The sequence below is a fragment of the Lepus europaeus genome, chromosome 1 (assembly GCF_033115175.1).
Source record: "Lepus europaeus isolate LE1 chromosome 1, mLepTim1.pri, whole genome shotgun sequence".
Lineage (NCBI taxonomy): Eukaryota > Metazoa > Chordata > Mammalia > Lagomorpha > Leporidae > Lepus > Lepus europaeus.
In genome coordinates, this window is record NC_084827.1 from 183,082,128 (window position 1) to 183,099,991 (window position 17,864).

Here is a 17,864-nt window from a genome sequence, read left to right on the forward strand (position 1 = left end):
GCCGGCGGGCGGGCGACGGCTGCGGCGGCTTCGCCCTGCCTGCGGGGCTGCGACCGTGAGCCCACGGCTACAGATGGGAGCCCAGGGCGACGAGGATGCGGGCGGGCCGGGGCGAGACGCCGGCGCCGGCCGCGGAGCTCTTCCGGGACGCCGACTTCCCCGCCTCCGACTCCTCGCTCTGCTGCAGCTTGTCCACCCCGCTGGCCCAGTTTCGGGAGGACATCACGTGGAGGCGGCCCCAGGTGGGGCCGGGCGCGGGTCCCGGGGGGCGGGCCGCCCTGGATCGCCCCTCGAGGGCGTTCGGAGCGAGCCAGGACCCTGCCGGCCCCTGGGCCCGGGCGGCTCGGGACGCGGCCGGCTGTGAGAGGCGCTGCTGCGGGTGTGCACGGCCGCGCCTCCGGGCCCAGCTCTGCTTCGCCTTTGTCCGACAGGGCTCGGCGGCTGGGCCCGCGCTGGGAAGCGGGAGTGGGGTCGCTGCGTGTAGCCGCGGGCACGGTGGCGCCCGGGGAGGTCGCCGGCGGCCCCCGCGGTTTCGGGACGCGGGAAGCAGCTGAGGACCTTGCCCGGCCCGGGTTCCTGGGGGAGTCCGGAGCCCAGCCCCGCGGCACTGCCGCCGCTCTCGGGGACTGCCCTGCTGAACCGGGCTGACCCACAAAGCCCCGGCTTGGGGCAGTTTCAGATTTGGGCTTCCAGCTGTAGGCGTTTTCGAATGGCGACCCAAAGGATGTCCTGGCCCCTACACAAGGCCTCCCTGTGACCGGGTGCCCAGGAGCACCTGCCCCAAGGTGCAGTCTGAGTGGGGGCAGGCCTGGCCCTCGGACACCGCCACTCCACTCTGGGCCCTGGGGTATCGGGGGAGGCCATGCCCGTGGAGCTTGGCGTGACTTAGGCTGCATGCTGGGTGTGAGGGGAGGGGCGTGGAGGAGGAGCAGGTCCGTTGGCTTGTGTTTTAAGCTCACTCTAGGTTCTGGGCCGACCATGGGCCAGCAGGGCCAGGGTGCACGGGGTCATGGCAGTGGCCCTGGAGAAGAACGAGGGGCTCGTGTTGCCTGGACAGCTGCTAGGAGGGGGTCCTTGGCCTGCGAGGCTGATCCCGTTGGAAGATGGGGGCGGGATAAAGGAGGGAGTGAGGATGACTTGGTGACGTCAGCCCTGGACCACTGCATGGGAGGTGGTCCCGGGGCAGAGCCTGGGGGTTGGCCCAGGGCAGAGCGGGGTGTTGTTCCCCGGGCAGAGCCGGGGGCGGGGTGATGTCTGGAGCTGGGCCTCGCCCTCTGGTCCTCAGGTGGCCATGACTGTGGGTTGTTCAGGGGCTGGAGGCCGCCCTTTGGGACTGGTGCGTGCTGGACACCTGGCCACTCAGGGCCTGGGGGCTGGGCTGGTGGAGACAGCAGGGGGGATGCCTCAGAAACGGGAGGGGCCTTGTGTTGAGAGGAGCGGAGGGGCGGGGGTCTTGGGAACTCGGCTCCCCGGCAGCAGGCACGGTCTGGTTCCTGGCACGCAGAGGCCACCTGATTTAACCGGGAGCCGTCTCCTGAGCCACCTGGCCTTGGCGAGAGGGGGCATGGCGAGCTTTGGCCAATCAGGAAGGCGGACAGCAGTGGGCGCTGCCACGGCCAGGCTGGACCCGAGGGCCGAAGCCAGGAGGCCCTGACCGGGGACGCCTGCAGAAGCCCGCTCTCCCTGCCCTCGCCTGCGTGCTCGTGTTCCGACCGACCCTGGACGACTTCCTCTGTTTCAGGAAATCTGTGTTGCGCCCCGGCTGTTTCCAGATAACGCCCGGGAGGGACAGGTGAAGCAGGGGCTGCTGGGGGATTGCTGGTTCCTGTGCGCCTGCGCCGCCCTGCACAAGCATCGGCACCTGCTGGACCAGGTGTGTGTGTGTGAGTGCGAGAGTTTCAGAGGGGCAGGCTGGCCCCTGCCCGTCTCCCCAGTCTGTGTGTGTGTGTATGTGTGTGTGTGACAGAGGGGTGGGCTGGCCCCTGCCCGTCTCCCCAGCCTGTGTGTTTCTCTGTGTGTGTGTGTGTGTGTGTGACAGAGGGGCGGGCTGGCCCCTATCCGTCACCCTGGCCTGTGTGTGTGTGTGTGTGTGTGACAGAGGGGTGGGCTGCCCCTGCCCGTCTCCCTAGCCTGTGTGTGTGTGTGTGTGTGTGTGTGACAGAGGGGCGGGCCGGCCCATGTCCGTCACCCTGGCCTGTATGTGTGTGACAGAGGGGCGGGCCGGCCCCTGCCCGTCACCCTGGCCTGTGTGTGTGTGACAGAGGGGCGGGCTGGCCCCTGCCCGTCTCCCCAGTCTGTGTGTGTGTGTGTGTGTGTGTGACAGAGGGGTGGGCTGCCCCTGCCCGTCTCCCTAGCCTGTGTGTGTGTGTGTGTGAGAGAGAGAGAGAGAGAGTGACAGAGGGGCGGGCTGGCCCCTGCCCGTCACCCTGGCCTGTGTGTGTGTGACAGAGGGGTGGGCTGGCCCCTGCCCGTCTCCCCAGTCTGTGTGTGTGTGTGTGTGAGAGAGAGAGAGAGAGTGACAGAGGGGCGGGCTGCCCCTGCCCGTCTCTCCAGCCTGTGTGTGTGTGTGAGTTTCAGAGGGGCGGGCCGGCCCCTGTCTGTCACCCTGGCCTGTGTGTGTGTGACAGAGGGGCGGGCTGCCCCTGCCCATCTCCCTAATCTGTGTGTGTGTGAGTTTCAGAGGGGCGGGCCGGCCCCTGTCCGTCACCCTGGCCTGTGTGTGTGTGACAGAGGGGCGGGCTGGCCCCTGCCCGTCTCCCCAGTCTGTGTGTGTGTGTGTGTGTGTGTGAGAGAGAGAGTGACAGAGGGGCGGGCTGGCCCCTGCCCGTCTCCCTGGCCTGTGTGTGTGTGTGTGTGTGACAGAGGGGCGGGCCGGCCCCTGCCCATCTCCCTAATCTGTATGTGTGTGAGTTTCAGAGGGGCGGGCTGGCCCCTGCCCATCTCCCTGGCCTGTGTGTGTGTGTGTGTGTGTGTGACAGAGGGGCGGGCTGACCCCTGCCCGTCTCCCTGGCCTGTATGTGTGTGAGTTTCAGAGGGGCGGGCTGGCCCCTGCCCGTCTCCCTGGCCTGTGTGTTTGTGTGTGTGTGTGTGTGTGACAGAGGGGCGGGCCGGCCCCTGCCCGTCTCCCCGGCCTGGTGCACACAGGAAGGAAACTCCCCTGGGAGCAGGGTCTCGTGCCGTGGGACTCAGAGCTGGGGTGGGGTCTGTGCTGTGGCTGCCCCGGATGCCTGGTGGCAGGTGTGAGGCTCCCAGGCTCCCACCCTTCTCGGCCACCTTCCAAGCCCAGAGTTAGAAGGCAGAGGTGTGGCACAGTGTCAGCCGGGCGCCTGTCCTCTCGTGTCGCCCAGGGTCCCTGGCCCCTCCTCCTCACAGCCGTGGGTTTCCCAGCAGAGTCAGCGCCGCACCGGGGCTGCCGTGCGGGCACCAGGCAGGCCTGCGGGTGCTTTAGGTCAGGTGCTGACTTGGCACCTTAGAACATCAGGGGTGACCCTAAGCTTTCTGGGGGACACTCAGCGCCCTCAGTGTGGCCCTCAGGTCTTCGTGTGGGTGGCGTGGGAGAGCCTGCAGCGAACCCTGGCTCCCAGCCGTGGAGCTGGTGGAGCCCTCGCTGACCCCCCTCCCCTCCCCCACCCCGTGCCCACAGGTCATCCCGCCAGGACAGCCGAGCTGGGCCGACGAGGCGTACCGGGGCGCCTTCACCTGTCGGGTCTGGCAGTTCGGACACTGGGTGGAGGTGACCGTCGATGACCGGCTGCCTTGTCTCGCGGGGAGGCTCTGCTTCTCCCGGTGCCGGGGCGAGGATGTGTTCTGGCTCCCCCTGCTGGAAAAGGTCTACGCCAAGTACGTGCGCCCGGGCGTGGGGGCCCCGGGGCTGGCTCTGGACTTCTCGGGGTCCAGCTGAGGGGGGCCTTGTCCCCTCCCGGTCTCCTTCCCTCCCTCATTGCCAAGTCAGCGCGGGGTCATCGCCTGCATGGGACAGGCGGCCTCCACCCCTACAGAGGGGCCACAGCAGAGGCTTGGAGTGAGAGATGTGTTCACGTTGTAGCAGGAGCGATGTCTGTGACAAGTTCATGGTGAAACACTGGGCCCCGCGCAGGATAAGCTTAGCCACTAATTCTGGGTTCCCATGGCCGTGCCCTGAGCAGCCTTGTTCCCCAGGTGCTGACCCTGCGCAGGGACGCACAGGTGTCCGAGCTGAGGGCTGGGGTGAGGCTGGCTGGAGCCATCTCCAGGAATGGGAGGGGTTCATGTCCCTGGCTCTGCACCCCTCTGGCCTCACACTCTGGGCAGGAAGACTCCTGAGTGTGGGCCACGGCCGGTGGGCGTTGGTGGTGCTCGGCGTTTGGAGGGGGCCTGGGGAATGGGAGCCGAGTCCCCACCCTGTGTGGCGTCCAGGTCTGGGAGCCGGGCCCCCGCCCCGCGTGGCAGCTCAGTGTGGGAGCCGGGCCCCAGCCCCGCGTGGCGGCTCAGTCTGCTGTTTGTGGCACCCTAGGGTCCATGGGTCCTACGAGCACCTGTGGGCAGGGCAGGTGGCGGATGCTCTGGTGGACCTGACGGGGGGCCTGGCGGAGAGATGGGACCTGAAGGCCTTAGCAGGAGCCAGCGGCCAGCAGGACGGGCACAGCCGCTGGGGGCACCGGAGCTGTCGGCAGCTGCTCAGCCTGAAAGACAGGTGCCTGCTCAGCTGCTCCGTGCTCAGCCCCAGGGCAGGTGAGTGTGGGCGGTGCCGGGCGCCAGGGAACTGCTGAAGGGCTGTGTGCCGGGAGGAAGGGGCTCCGTCCTCGGGGTGTCCTGCTCTGTGTCTGTCCCCTCTTGTCCCTCTTCTCTGGGAAGCTGACCCTGTCTAGGCCTGGCGGGGAGCTGCATGGTGGTCACTGTGGTGCGGTCCCTGGGCAGCGGGCAGCGTGGGCCTGGCCTGTGTGTGTCTCCCCAGGCGTTCCAGGCCTGGCCTGTGTGTGTCTTCCCAGGCAGTGTGGTCCCTGGGCAGCGGGCAGCATGGGCCTGGCCTGTGTGTGTCTCCCCAGGCGGTGTGGTCCCGGGCAGTGGGCAGCGCGGGCCTGGCCTGTGTGTGTCTCCCCAGGTGGTGCGGGCCTGGCCTGTGTGTGTCTCCCCAGGCAGTGCAGTCCCTGGGCAGTGGGCAGCATGGGCCTGGCCTGTGTGTGTCTCCCCAGGCGGTGCGGTCCCTGGGCAGTGGGCAGCATGGGCCTGGCCTGTGTGTGTCTCCCCAGATGGTGCAGGCCTGGCCTGTGTGTGTCTCCCCAGGCGGTGCGGTCCCTGGGCAGTGGGCAGCATGGGCCTGGCCTGTGTGTGTCTCCCCAGATGGTGCAGGCCTGGCCTGTGTGTGTCTCCCCAGGCGGTGCGGTCCCTGGGCAGTGGGCAGCGCGGGCCTGGCCTGTGTGTGTCTCCCCAGGCGGTGCGGTCCCTGGGCAGTGGGCAGCGCGGGCCTGGCCTGTGTGTGTCTCCCCAGGCGGTGCGGTCCCTGGGCAGTGGGCAGCGCGGGCCTGGCCTGTGTGTGTCTCCCCAGGCGTTGCAGGCCTGGCCTGTGTGTGTGTGTCTTCCCAGCCGGCCTTGACCTTGTAAGGTCCAGCCCGCTTTGAGTTCAGTGACAGTCGTTGGAGTCTAGTAGAGTTTGGTAACGAAAGTTTGTTTACAGGGAAGAAAAGTCCCCGCAGTGAAACTTGTAGCTTTTCGGTGCCTTTTCTGGGTTTCACGGACGCCCTAAACATGTCTTTGTAAGTGCTTCCTGCGGTCCCGTGTGCTGTCACACAGAGCCTGTCAGCATCTTCATTCATAAGAGGATCTGCTGTGGTTGTCTTCCTTTTAAAAACTTTTGAAGATTTATTTATTGGGGCTGGCGCTGTGGCGTAGCTGGTAAGGCCACCGCCTGCAGTGCTGGCATCCCATATGGGCGCTGGTTCGAGTCCCAGCTGCTCCACTTCCGATCCAGCTCTCTGTTGTGGCCTGGGAGAGCAGTGGAAGATGGCCCAAGTCCTTGGGCTCCTGCACCCATGTGGGAGACCTGGAAGGAGCTCCTGGCTCCTGGCTTCAGATCGGCGCAGCTCCAGCCATTGTGACCATCTGGGGAGTGAACCAGCGGATGGAAGACCTCTCTCTCTCTCTCTCTCTCTGCCTCTGCCTCTGCCTCTCTGTAACTCTGCCTTTCAAATAAATAATTCTTTAAAACAAAGATTTATTTACTTATTTGAAAGCAAATTAAGAGACTTTCCGTCCACTGGTTCACTCCCCAGACGGCTGCAGCAGCGAGAGCTGTGCCAGGTCTCCCCGTGAGTGCAGGGCCCAAGCACTAGGTCCATCCTCCACGGCTTTCCCAGCTCCTTAGCAGGGAGCTGATCGGAAGTGGAGCAGCTGGGACAGAAACCAGTGCTGTACAGGATGCCGGTGTTGCAGGTGGCGGCTTTACTGCTACACCACAGGGCCCCCCCCCCCCCCCCAGCCAGTGCACCCCGCACCCGGGCCTGCCACACTGACTCCATGCTGGATATTGAAGGCTTTCCAAGTCTGTGTAATCGGAAACAAGGTTGCAGTGAGCACCTGAACGTGTAGTTCTCACATTCAGGATCGCTCTGCTGTGCGGTTTGGGTCAGAGTCCCACTGTCCACGGGTGGATGAGGGTCAGCAAGGGCCTGGTTCCCTGCAGCAGACCCCAGGAGGCCAGGGAGAGCTGTGGGGATAGGAGGTGTGGCTGTGCCCGCTGACCGCTGGTGCCCACCGGAGGGCAGGGGCAGGAGCCCAGTGGCGGCCGGTGGAGCTCTGAAGCGGTCTGCCTGCCCTGGCCTCCAGGGCGGGAGGTCCTGGGGCGCGCAGCTGGGTGTGGGGCTCCGTGCCACCTCCATGCCACCGCCGGGCCTGAGCACTCCCTCACACAGGTGCCAGGGAGCTGGGCGAGTTCCACGCCTTCATCGTCTCAGACCTGCGGGAGCTCCGGAGTCGAGCTGGCCAGGGCGTCCTGCTACTGCGCATCCACAACCCCTGGGGCCGGCGCTGCTGGCAGGGGCGTTGGAGAGAGGGGTGAGCGCAGCTGCCAGTCAGGGCTTGTGGGCTCTGGCCAGGCCTGGGCCAAGGGGACCCTGGGGCCCAGGAGTTCGGAGGGTGCTCAGTTCCCAGCACCCTGCTGCCCCTGGTAGCCCCTGGCGCTGCTGGACAGGGAGCCCTCTGGGGCCCCAGCTCCGACTGGGCTGACAGGGCCGAGGTCGCTCCTGGCTGGGGAGAGGTAGCCCCGGAAGACCCCCTGGAGGGGGAAGCCCACTGGGGGGGGGTAGGGGTGCGGGCCCTCGGGGAGGGGCTTCAGCTGACACACGCCTCCTGGCAGGGGCGAAGGGTGGAGCCAGGTGGAGCCAGCAGAGCAGGCCGAGCTCCTGTCTCAGCTCCAGGAAGGGGAGTTCTGGGTGGAGGAGGAGGAGTTCCTCAGGGAGTTCGATGAGGTCACCGTCGGCTACCCGGTCACGGAGGCCGGCCACCTGCAGAGCCTCTACACAGGTAGGGCTGGCAGCCCTGGGCCTTGCCTGTGCTGTCCCCGCCCCGTCCCAGGCCACTAGAGGAGGGGACGCTGACGCTCAGGGTGGGGGATGCCGGCCGGGCCTCCGCTGACACGTGCCCTGCTCTCGCGCTAGAGAAGGTGCTGTGCCACACGCGGGCGCTGCCCGGGGCCTGGGTCAAGGGCCAGTCGGCCGGAGGCTGCCGTAACAACAGCGGCTTTCCCAGCAACCCCAAGTTCTGGCTGCGGGTCTCGGAGCCGAGCGAGGTCTGCGTGGCCGTCCTGCAGAAGCCCAGGCCGCGCGCGACCGACTGGGCAGGCCGGGCACACGCACCTGCGGGCACTGGCTCTGCCTCCTGGAGCCCAGCGAGCCTGCCGGGCAAGGACTACCAGGCCGTGGGCCTGCACATCTGGAAGGTAACTCCTCCCCCACCTGGCGCCTCAGTACCCCGGGGCCGCCGTGGGGACCCCAGGGCCTACTGTTCTGCGTCTCCCACCTCACCCTGGGGGCCCTGAGCCTGCTGCCTGCCGCTCCTGGAGCAGAAACACACTGCCCGTCCCAGGCTCCTGCCCGCAGTCTGCCTGCTTGGAGCCGCAGGCGACACGGCGGGGTGGAGGGGGAGGAGGAGGACGCCATGGTCGGTGACATGGGGGGGGGGCCATGGTCGGTGACACCGGGGGGAGGGGGGGTGCCGCGGTTGGCACGTGGTCGGCCCGCGGTCGGCCCAGGCGGGTGCTGCCTGTGTGCTGGCCCCGTGTGTCCTGCGGGTGTGACAGTTCTCATCGGCTGTTTCCTGTCCTGTGGCCGTGGCCTCTGTCGGGCTCCCCCTCTCCTGCCGAGTTGCTGGGACGCAGCCCATGCAGCCGCATGCCCAGCCCTGCCGTCCTTCCTCAGCGGGAGATTTGCAGCCGTGGGGGTGTGGGACTGATGCCCCTGAAAGGAAGGGGTGACCGACAGGGCACTTCCGCTGTCACCTCAAGAGGCCTCGTGCTCGGGCAGGGCGGAGGCCGGGGACTGGACGCAGCCCCTCCTGTCCGCTGAGCTCCTGCCTGCACGGGACAGGTGGAGAAGCGGCGAGTCAGCCTGCCCAGGGTCCTGTCTGCGCCCCCTGTGGCTGGCACCGTGTGCCACGCCTATGACCGGGAGGTGCACCTGCGCTGCGAGCTCTCGGCGGGCTACTACCTAGCCGTGCCCAGCACCTTCCTGAAGGACATCGCGGGACACTTCCTGCTTCGAGTCTTCTCCACCGGCAGAGTGGCCCTCAGGTGAGAGGGGCAGGGCCCGCAGGTGAGGGGGCGGGGCCTGCCGGTGAGAGGTGCGGAGCCCACAACGCCAGCGCTCTCCCTTGCTTGTGTCTCTGGCAGCGCCGTCAGGCTTGTGGCCAAGAGCGCCAGTCCTGGTGTGGCCGTGGCCACCGGCGAGTGGGAGACTGTGCAGCTGCAGGGCTCCTGGCGAGCCGGCCGGACGGCGGGGGGCAGCAGGAACTTCGCCTCCTACCCCAGCAACCCCTGCCTGCCCTTCTCTGTCCCCGAGGGAGCCGGCCCCCGCTGTGTCCGCATCACACTGCAGCAGCACTGCCCGCGCGGCGCCGCCGACCTGCACCCCATCGGCTTCCACGTCTTTCAGGCAGGCTGCGCCCCCGGGCAGGGCCGGGGGTGGGGGTGCCTGAGTCAGGATGGCCGGCTGCTCGCGGGGAAGGGGCACCCCCAGCCCTCGCGAAGTCCGTGTCCACCATGTCAGCCCAGCAGCCACGCCCCCTCCGCAGGTCCCCAGGCCCGGGATGGAGGCCCAGCTGGCTCGTGCCCTGGGGAGTGGGTGCCGGCGGGGTGCCAGGAGAGTAGGACAGGGCAGGCCCAGGCTTGGCCAATCTGGCCACACGGTGGACAGCCCGACCACTGCCAGGTGCCACCACGGCCTTGTGTTCAGATCGGACACAAAGCCAGGCAGGTAGAGACACCTGAGGCTGTGGGCGACAGGGCCAGGGCAGGAGGAGAGGACCTCAGCCGGGTCCTCAGTGGGGAAGGTCCGGCCCCTGAAGGCGGAGCCCGTGCTGTCCAGCGACTGCCGAGGGCTCCGGAGCCCTGCCTGCTCCGCTTAGTGGAGCTCGGGAGAAAGCTCCCGTGCCCAGGAGCCCGGGGAGGCGCTTTCTGGCCGACGCTTGGGCAGGGCTTGGTTTTTCAAATGAAGCCCCTGGTGCTGCAGCTCCTTGAGCTTGGACACCACTAGTGGGGGCCTCTGGGGAGGGGTGAGTCAGGGCCCGAGAGTCCCTCAGCAAACAGGGGGTGGGTGAGGAGGGAGCAGGCTGCCCTGGCCTCTCGGAGCCGCTGGGGCAGGGAGGGAGGAGGGCAGCCCTCCGTGGCGGCCACAGCCCGCTGAGCGCGTGCCGGCCTCCCCAGGTGGCAGACGGCGGGGGCCGGGGCTGCCCCCCTCTGTTGCTCCAGGAGCCGCTGCTGAGCTGCGTGCCGCATCGCTGCGCCCAGGAAGTGAGCCGGCTCTGCCTTCTCTCTGCCGGGGCCTACCGGGTCGTGCCCTCCACCTACCTGCCCGACGCAGAGGGGGCCTTCACGGTGACCATAGCAACCAGAATAGACAGGTGGGGTCCTCAGCGTTCGCCCTGTCCTGCCGAGAGCAGAGGCAGAGTCATGAGCCTGGGGCTCTGCCCTGTGCCTGCGGGCTTCTGGGAGGGGTGACTGGCGCTGTCTCCGCAGGCGGTCCATCCACAGCCAGGAGACGCTGGGGCAGCACCTCCAGGAGGTGCGTATGTGGCTCCCAGCCCTGCCCGCTGCCCACGGCCCCCGGCCCCTGTCCCCTGTCCCCGCGCTGGTGTGCGAGGGCCGGGCAGCAAGCAGCTGTCCCCTCACAGGTGTCCTTTATGGCCGTGATGAAGGCCTAGCTGGACGCCGGCCGTGATGAAGGCCCCACTGGACGCCGGTTACAGAGATGGGCCCGAGGCAGCTGCTGCCCGGCAGCGAGGTACCTGCACCTGTGCCACCGCCGCGGTGCTGTGGCGGCCGTGGCTGAGCCTCGGTGCCTCTGGCCCACACGGACCCAGGTGAAGCGCGCGGCCCTGGGTGGAGCAGGGGCTGTAGGCAGTGCATCCCCGGAGCTGCCCAGGGCTGCCCGGGAGCCGCGGCAGGGCGGCAGGGCCGTGGCCAGGTGCTAACCCTGTTTGTCATTTGGGCATTTTTAAGACGTAACTTTATAAATAAACGTGAACGAGCACTTGCTGTTAGAGATGCTCAGTGCCCAGAGCTCAGTCCACCGCCCACCCAGCCCCTGTGGGGCGTGACTGATGGCGACCCTGGCCAATGAGGAGGAGAGCTTGGAGGGGCGGGCACAGGGCAGACCCCAGGGCCGGAGTGGGAAGGGCGGCTCGGCAGGATCCGTGATGCAGGTGGCACCTGCTATCCTGGCTCCGCTGGCCCCACAGGACGCCAGAAGCAGCACTGGGAACCGAGGGAGCCCCTGGGGGCTCACGGGGACCCCTCTGGTTTCTCTTACCCACTCTGCCTCCTGGCGGCTGGGGGCCAGGAGCGCGGCCTCAGACCCTGTGGTCACTCCAGGCATCTGTTCCCATGAGAGGCTGAGCCCTCCGCACCCCAGCGGCTCCACGCCAGCCTCCTGGCCTTGCCTGTGGCTCCTTGCGCCCCTCCCCCCACCCCGCCTTCCCCAGGCACCCAGGGCCCCACCCTGCCCCAGCCGCCCCGGCAGGACTGGCCGGGGCTTTGTCAGTTGCAAAACCCTGCTGCAGGCGGCTGTGGCCACACCCTGGGGAGAGGAGCTGGTGCCCAGGCTGGGTCCCGGGCCTGCGAGAGGCCCCCCCTCCATGGTGCCTTAGCAGGCAGGGTCTCTGCGTGGTTCTGAGACAGCTGGGGCACAGCGTTTGCTGGGCAGAGGAAGCCGTCCGTGCCTGGGACATGGCCACCCCGTGCTCCTCACGGGGCAGACAGGACGCCAGGAGCTGGCTCTGCCTGGGCTGCCGGGATGGCACCTCCTTGGGGATCTGGGCAGCGCATGCCAGGTCCACAGCAAGGGCTGGTCACCACGCCGTGCCCCATGGCAGCCCCAAGGTGTCCCTGTCCGCGCTAGGCCCTGGGCCAGGCTCCCGGTCAGCAGGTGTATAGACCCTGCCCCCCGCCGAACCCCTGCTTCCTGTGGTGGGAAGCACAGCTGCAGCTCCTTGCCCCTGACTTGGGAGGGAGACCCCAGAGGCTCCGACGTGGCATGCCTGATCCAGGTGTGACCTGCAGCTCCATCAGCCCTGGGCGCCCTGCTGGGCTGGCTGTGTCCTGGGTGACGGCAGAGGCTGGGGTGCCACAGGGGGCCTCTGACCTTCCTGGCAGGTCCCCCCCCCCAATGACTGCCACACGCCAGCAACCTGAGGCCTAGAGACGGGCTCCACCTGGGCATCCTCCAGGCCTGTTCTCGTGGCCACATGGGGTGAGACCCCGCTCTGCAGCTTCAGAGACCCGTGTTTTGCTTTGCTGTCTGGGGGGGGGGGGTGTGCTCCAGGATCTGCCCACCCTCGGCCTGGCTCCTATCAGCCCCAGCGTCCCCGTGGGCCCTCAGCCTCACCACTGTTACCACCATTGTCTCCTGGCTTTTGGTGAACCAAGCCAGCCACTCCACCCCCGGCGTCTGCTCCTCAGGGGTCAGCCGGCCACGTCCTGGCAGATCGGGTCTCGCCATCAGCGGCTGCTGGTTACCTGGTGGGCACAGCCCTGCTGGCCTGGCCGTGTGGGACGGGGGCCTACGGTGGAAGCGTCTTCCCCACGCTGCCCGGGCTCCGCGGGCTCCAGATCCTGCATGTCCTGGCCCTGCCTCAGTTTCAGCCCCTGGTCGTGGTGCGAGCTCCCCCCATACACACCTGCCGCCCGTGCCCTCCTCCCTGGAGACACTGACATTTCTGGGGCAGGGCCAGGGCCTTGGCTCCCTGTGGAAGAGCAGGGTCGGCCCAGCCACAGCCTCCCCTGTCCAGGGTCCCAGCTGAGGCCCTGGCCTGGATGTGAGCATGGGGCTGGGGCCTTGGAGACGGCCTGGCCTCCTCTGCCCTCCAGCAGAGACCTCGTGGGTGGATGACCACCTGCCGGTGTCCACTCTGCATGGCCCAGCCGTCCTGACCCAGGCAGAGGCTGGGGGAGGGGCAGAGCAGGCCGGCCAGGGTGCTCTTTCCCAGCGTGGTTTCCTTGGCAACGGTTCCTCCCGGCAATGGGTGTCTGGACTGTGGCCTTGGCCTTGGGACTGTCCACAGGGAGAGCCTGGGCCGCGTTTGGGAGGCGGGCGGGAGCCAGGTGTTGCTGGCTTTGTCGTGTGAGCCTCCCCAGTGGGGCCCTGGCGCACTCGTGCAGCTCTGCTCCAGGGTGGAGGCCGCCTCGACCCCGCGTCCCCACGCAGCTCAGAGCCCAGCGCCCCGCCTATCACCACCCGTGAGACAGGGCGCACCTGTCCTGAGCCACTGCTGGGCCACCGAGCCCCTCCCACCCCTGGGGGCGGCTCCCCAGGGACGCGCCCTCCCTGCCCTGTCGCTCCTCCCTGGCCCTCTGCCATCTGTCAGTCTTCCATTTTCCGCTTGTTTTCTGCGAGGCTGAAGGTTTACAATGGAGACAGCCCCCAGTTTCCTCACCCATTGGGCTCCTCAGCTCTTCCGCGGGGGCGCGGGCCGTCCTCTCGCTGTGTCCTCCTGTGGAGCAGGGCCAAGCAGTCCTCCGGGGTCGCTTTAAGCGGGCACAATCCCGTGAGTGAGGGCTGCACCTCCCAAAGCCCCCTCCTCACACCGCCGCCTTGGCTTTAGCTGGGTCTCGGGCGCACAGCACCCCCACAGCCTGTGCCCGCCCTTCCAGACATGACTAGAAGCTGCTGACCACGGCCCTAACCCCCAGCCCTGGGCAGGGCACCCAGAACTCCAGAACACGCGCAGGCCTGGTCTGGCTTAGCTGTGATGTCCGGGCTGGGTCCCTGGCAGCCATGGGGCGGGGCCACCTCCCTGCTTGGCACCTCGGGGTGGGGTGGGGGAGAGCTGCGCGTGGCCCTGGAGGACCTGGCTGTGCAGGTGGGGCCGTACCTTCCCTGGCCTCCTGCAGACTTTGCCCCACGCCAACCCCAGGGCTACTTCCTGCCCCTGGCCTCACCTGGCCCTGCCTCTCCCCCGCCTGGCTCAGCGTCAGGGTCAGCAGCGCTTCCTGTGAGTACGCGGGGCTTGGCACCAGGTGTGAGGGGCAGCTGGGAGCTCAGACCGAGGCAGCAGCCCGCCCGCCGGCCAAGCTGGGACCCCCACCCCAGCCACTCCTCCCCCACCCCAGCACCGCCCCCAGCCTGGGCTGGGACTGCAGGTGCTGACAGGACTGGCAGACTGAGGCTCTGTCAGTCCCCCACCCAGGCCGGGGCCCCGTGACGCTGGGACCGTCTCGCTGCCTGCCGCCCCTCTCTCAGGACTACAACCACACGTGTGTGGGGCCGAGACTTGCGGCCGCCCTGGCCCCAGGGCCGCCCACACCCAGGTAATCAGTTCTGCCAGTGAGGCCGTGGGCGGCGCGGGGGGGTGGCAGGCAGGGGCCTTTGTGCCATTTGATGGGCCTGGGTCTTGTCTCCTGGGCAAGAAGGCTGCCCTGACCACCGTGTATTTGCAGTGTCTCCCTGGCTGGGGGCTGGGGCTGGGGCTGGGCAGAGGCCGGGGTGGGGATGGGGGCACTCGGCAGGAGGAGACATACATGATTTCGTGCTTGGGTTTGTTGTTTTAAATTGGTAGTGGAGTTGTATTTTCAGGCTCTGTTGCTAGGATACAGGAATGCATGATTGACACATATTATCCGCGTATCCTGTCACCTTGGCTTTTGTTTTTCCTGGTGAATTCCTTAAGATGTTCTCCGGGTGCGATGACGTTACAGAAATCCGAGGTGGGAAGGCTCCCTCTGTTCAAACAGGCACCAGAGACGGTGGCGGATCCAAGCAGTTTGTCACCAGCGGGCTCAGCTGCAGTCATTCCCGAGAGCTGAGCCACACCCCAAGCTTCTTAGGGTGTTTCTAGGCTCATCAGCGTCAGCCCTTGGCTGTCACAGCACTGGTGGGTTTAAATTGCAGCCCACGTGACCTAGGACCACACTCCAGTGTCGGTGGGTCTGGTGTGTTTGTAGGAGAGATGCCGGGGGCAGAGTCAGTAGGACAATCTGTGACTGGGGGAGAGGAGACCAGATAGCAGCGAGCAGCCACTCTTGAAGGTCTGCGTGGGAGGAGGGGTCTGCTGCTGTCTCTGGTTGCGGCCGTATTTCCTCCACAACGTCATATAACCCCCCACCCCCACACCCCGCTTCCCTTCCTTTCCCGTGTTTTTCCCATTGCCTGACTGTCCCCACCACTGTCACTCTGAAAACTGGCAGAGGGGTGAGGGACCCGGGCCCCAGGGGGAGGGGCACCATCTCTCTGCTGGGGATGCGGCTAGGGTTTCCTGTTCAGGGACCGTGTGCATTTTCCCCACGTGGACGCGGTGGCCGTGCTGGGTTCAGTTTGCTGAGTTTTACTGAGGGCCCTCCTGAGTGCAGGCGTGAGTGCGTCTCCATTGCGCGTGAGGAGGCGAGTGTGCCTGAGAGCGCGCTGGGCGGCCTCCCGCTGTCCTGAGTGGGTAAGGCTCCTTCCTCTCCTCCGGGACTGTGTGCAGCCCAGCCGGAAACCACTGGCAGGAGGGCTTGCTTGGTAGAGACTTGTGGTTGTTTACTGTTTATCTGCAAGGGAGAGGTGGGGAGAGAGGGAGAGAGAGAGAGAAAGAGGGAGAGAGAGAGAGGGAGGGAAGGAGAGAGAGAGAGCGCTTCCCGCTGCTGCTTCATTGCACAAACCACCACGTCAGCTGTGGTGGGCCGGGCTGAAGCCCCAGTGACCCCTGGGTGCCGTCTGGGAGGCCCCGGCTGAGCAGGGCACGGGTCCCAACCACAGATGCCGGAGACAACTCTGTGGTTTGTGGGCAGAAGCAGGGACAGCTGTGCTGCCCCGGCCACGCCCTCAGCCCTCAAGAGGGGCACAGGCTGGGGAGAGGGGGTACAGGCTGGGGAGAGGGGGTGCACACTGAGGAGAGGGGGCACAGGCTGAGGAGTGGGGGCACAGGCTGGGGAGAGGGGGCACAGGCTGGGGAGAGGGGGTGCAGGCTGGGGAGGGGGGTGCAGGCTGGGGAGGGGGCACACTGAGGAGAGGGGGCACAGGTTGGGGAGGTGGGGCACAGGCTGAGGAGTGGGGGTACAGGCTGGGGAGAGGGGGTACAGGCTGGGGAGAGGGGGTACAGGCTGGGGAGAGGGGGTGCGCACTAAGGGGAGGGTACAGCCTGTGTAGAGGGGTGCAGGCTGGGGAGGGGGCACACTGAGGAGAGGGGGCACAGGTTGGGGAGGTGGGGCACAGGCTGATGAGTGGGGGTACAGGCTGGGGAGAGGGGGTACAGGCTGGGGAGAGGGGGTGCGCACTAAGGAGAGGGTACAGCCTGTGTAGAGGGGTGCAGGCTGGGGAGGGGGCACACTGAGGAGAGGGGGCACAGGTTGGGGAGGTGGGGCACAGGCTGATGAGTGGGGGTACAGGCTGGGGAGAGGGGGTACAGGCTGGGGAGAGGGGGTGCGCACTAAGGGGAGGGTACAGCCTGTGTAGAGGGGTGCAGGCTGGGGAGGGGGCACACTGAGGAGAGGGGGCACAGGTTGGGGAGGTGGGGCACAGGCTGATGAGTGGGGGTACAGGCTGGGGAGAGAGGTGCAGGCTGGGGAGAGGGTACAGCCTGTGTAGGGGGGTGCAGGCTGGGGAGGGGGCACACTGAGGAGAGGGGGCACAGGTTGGGGAGGTGGGGCACAGGCTGGGGAGGGGGTATAGGCTGAGGAGTGGGGGTACAGGCTGGGGAGAGGGTACAGCCTGTGGAGGGGGGGTGCAGGCTGGGGAGGGGGCACATGCTGGGGAGCGAGGCGACGGCTGGCTGGGTTCCTGCTGGATGCTCTCCCTTGCTTGCTGGGCTTGACAGTCAGGATCTGCCTTCCTAGGGCCTTGAAGAGTGGCTGGCGTGCGGGTCTTCACGCCGTGACAGAGGCATGGGGCTCGGCACGTCTCCATGGGTCCTCGCTCCTTACAATGCTTCTGCTGGCGCTTGGGCCCGAGCCTGGGTCCCCGGCACCACCCTGATGGCCTCGACAGCTGCTCCACGCCCTACCAGGCCCGCCCATGCTGCCCCACCCCAGCGACCCTGAGCAGCCCCCTGCTCTGCAGGTGGTGTTAGGGTGCCGAGCCCAGGCTGGGGCAGTCACTGCCGTTGGTTCTTATCAGTGCGCAGAGAGTTAAGTATCTTTTTACAGATAAAGATACGTTGTAAATACAAACTGATACTTCCCTCAAACTCCAGGGTCCCTGAGGCTGTGTCTGGGATCCGTCCTCTCAAAGCAAAGCTCCCAGCAACAGCTGTGCAACCATTCCTGTGCACGTGGGAAAATCCCAAAACACCAGTAGCAACGTCCCTATCAACAGTCTCGCTGAAAACAGCCTAGATTTTTTTTAAATTTAAAAGGCAGAGAAACAGGGAGAGAGAGAGAGAGAGAGAGAGATCTTTCTCATCCTCTGGTTCACTCCCCAAATGCTCACAGCAGCTGGAGCTGGGCCAGGCTGAAGCCAGGGGCCAGGAGCTCCATCCAGGTCTCCCTGTGGGTGCAGGGACCCAAGCACCTGGGCCATCTTCCGCTGCTGTCCCAGGCGTACGAGCAGAGAGCTGGATCGGAAGCAGAGCAGCCAGGACACACTGGGTGCCAGCGTCACGAGCAGTGGCCAAGCCCCCCTGTGCCAGGACGCCAGCCCCGAAGTGTATTTTGACATCTTTGGCTTATATGGGTTTGCAGATAAAAGACATTCGAAAATTATCTGGAGAACGGTTTAAAATCGTTAAGTTTTCGCCATTCTCTGTGGTCAGTCTACGCAGACGGAAGTGCAGACCGTGAGGTTTCGGGCTGCCTGGCAGAGCCCGGCAGTGCCGTCACCAGCCGAGCCAGCACACGGACGGGTTTTGTTCTGCTTTCCATCTGAAGCCCGCCCCGAAGATTAAATTAAATTAAATTTCATAATTACACAGAGAGTTATGTGATTCCAAAGCCAAACCTAAGACAAGACACACGCACCGCAGCCACTGACCATCCCTCCCCTCCCCTGCTTCCCCACGTCCCGGCTCCGGCTCTGTCGGACACAGCGCTCAGGGGTCTCTCTCCCCGCTGCCTCCCGTTCAAGGACTCCCCAGGCCCGACCCTGCTCAGCACGCACGGCAGCCAGCTCTGCAAGTGGGACTCACTTCCTCACCCCGGGGCTGCGGCGGCTCCAAGGGGCGTGGTCCTGCAGGGGCAGCACTGGGTGACGGTGAGCACCTGCCGCTTG

At 66.6% G+C, this 17,864-nt stretch overlaps 2 protein-coding genes across 3 annotated transcripts in view; both read left to right on the forward strand.

Annotated features, from left to right (window-relative positions):
* On the forward strand, window positions 1-11,040 carry CAPN10 (calpain 10). 2 transcript variants are annotated; one of them, XM_062194075.1, is made up of 12 exons: window positions 1-242; window positions 1,742-1,873; window positions 3,644-3,840; window positions 4,493-4,710; window positions 6,888-7,029; window positions 7,331-7,497; window positions 7,632-7,912; window positions 8,559-8,761; window positions 8,861-9,122; window positions 9,893-10,089; window positions 10,205-10,250; window positions 10,360-11,040. In XM_062194075.1, the coding sequence occupies exons 1-12, from the start codon at window positions 96-98 to the stop codon at window positions 10,387-10,389; spliced, it is 2,022 nt and encodes a 673-aa protein (XP_062050059.1). In that variant the 5' UTR covers window positions 1-95; the 3' UTR covers window positions 10,390-11,040. The 2 variants fall into 2 exon arrangements, with proteins under 2 accessions (XP_062050059.1, XP_062050070.1); XM_062194086.1 differs by having other exon boundaries at window positions 9,938-10,089.
* GPR35 (G protein-coupled receptor 35) overlaps window positions 10,406-17,864 on the forward strand; it is a 17,677-nt gene continuing 10,218 nt past the window's right edge. Inside the window, exons 1-2 of the mRNA XM_062197530.1 lie at window positions 10,406-10,469; window positions 12,171-12,340. Of these exons, the coding sequence (XP_062053514.1) occupies window positions 10,406-10,469; window positions 12,171-12,340 (234 nt within the window). The remainder of the gene's footprint in view (window positions 10,470-12,170; window positions 12,341-17,864) is intronic.

Bases quoted from the DNA above. Each gene is read 5' to 3' on its own strand.
- CAPN10 (XM_062194075.1), top strand. From the start codon at position 96: ATGCGGGCGGGCCGGGGCGAGACGCCGGCGCCGGCCGCGGAGCTCTTC. The intron at 8,762-8,860 runs GTGAGAGGGGCA...TGTCTCTGGCAG, and splicing joins ACCGGCAGAGTGGCCCTCAG to CGCCGTCAGGCTTGTGGCCA. The intron at 10,251-10,359 runs GTGCGTATGTGG...GTCCCCTCACAG, and splicing joins TGGGGCAGCACCTCCAGGAG to GTGTCCTTTATGGCCGTGAT.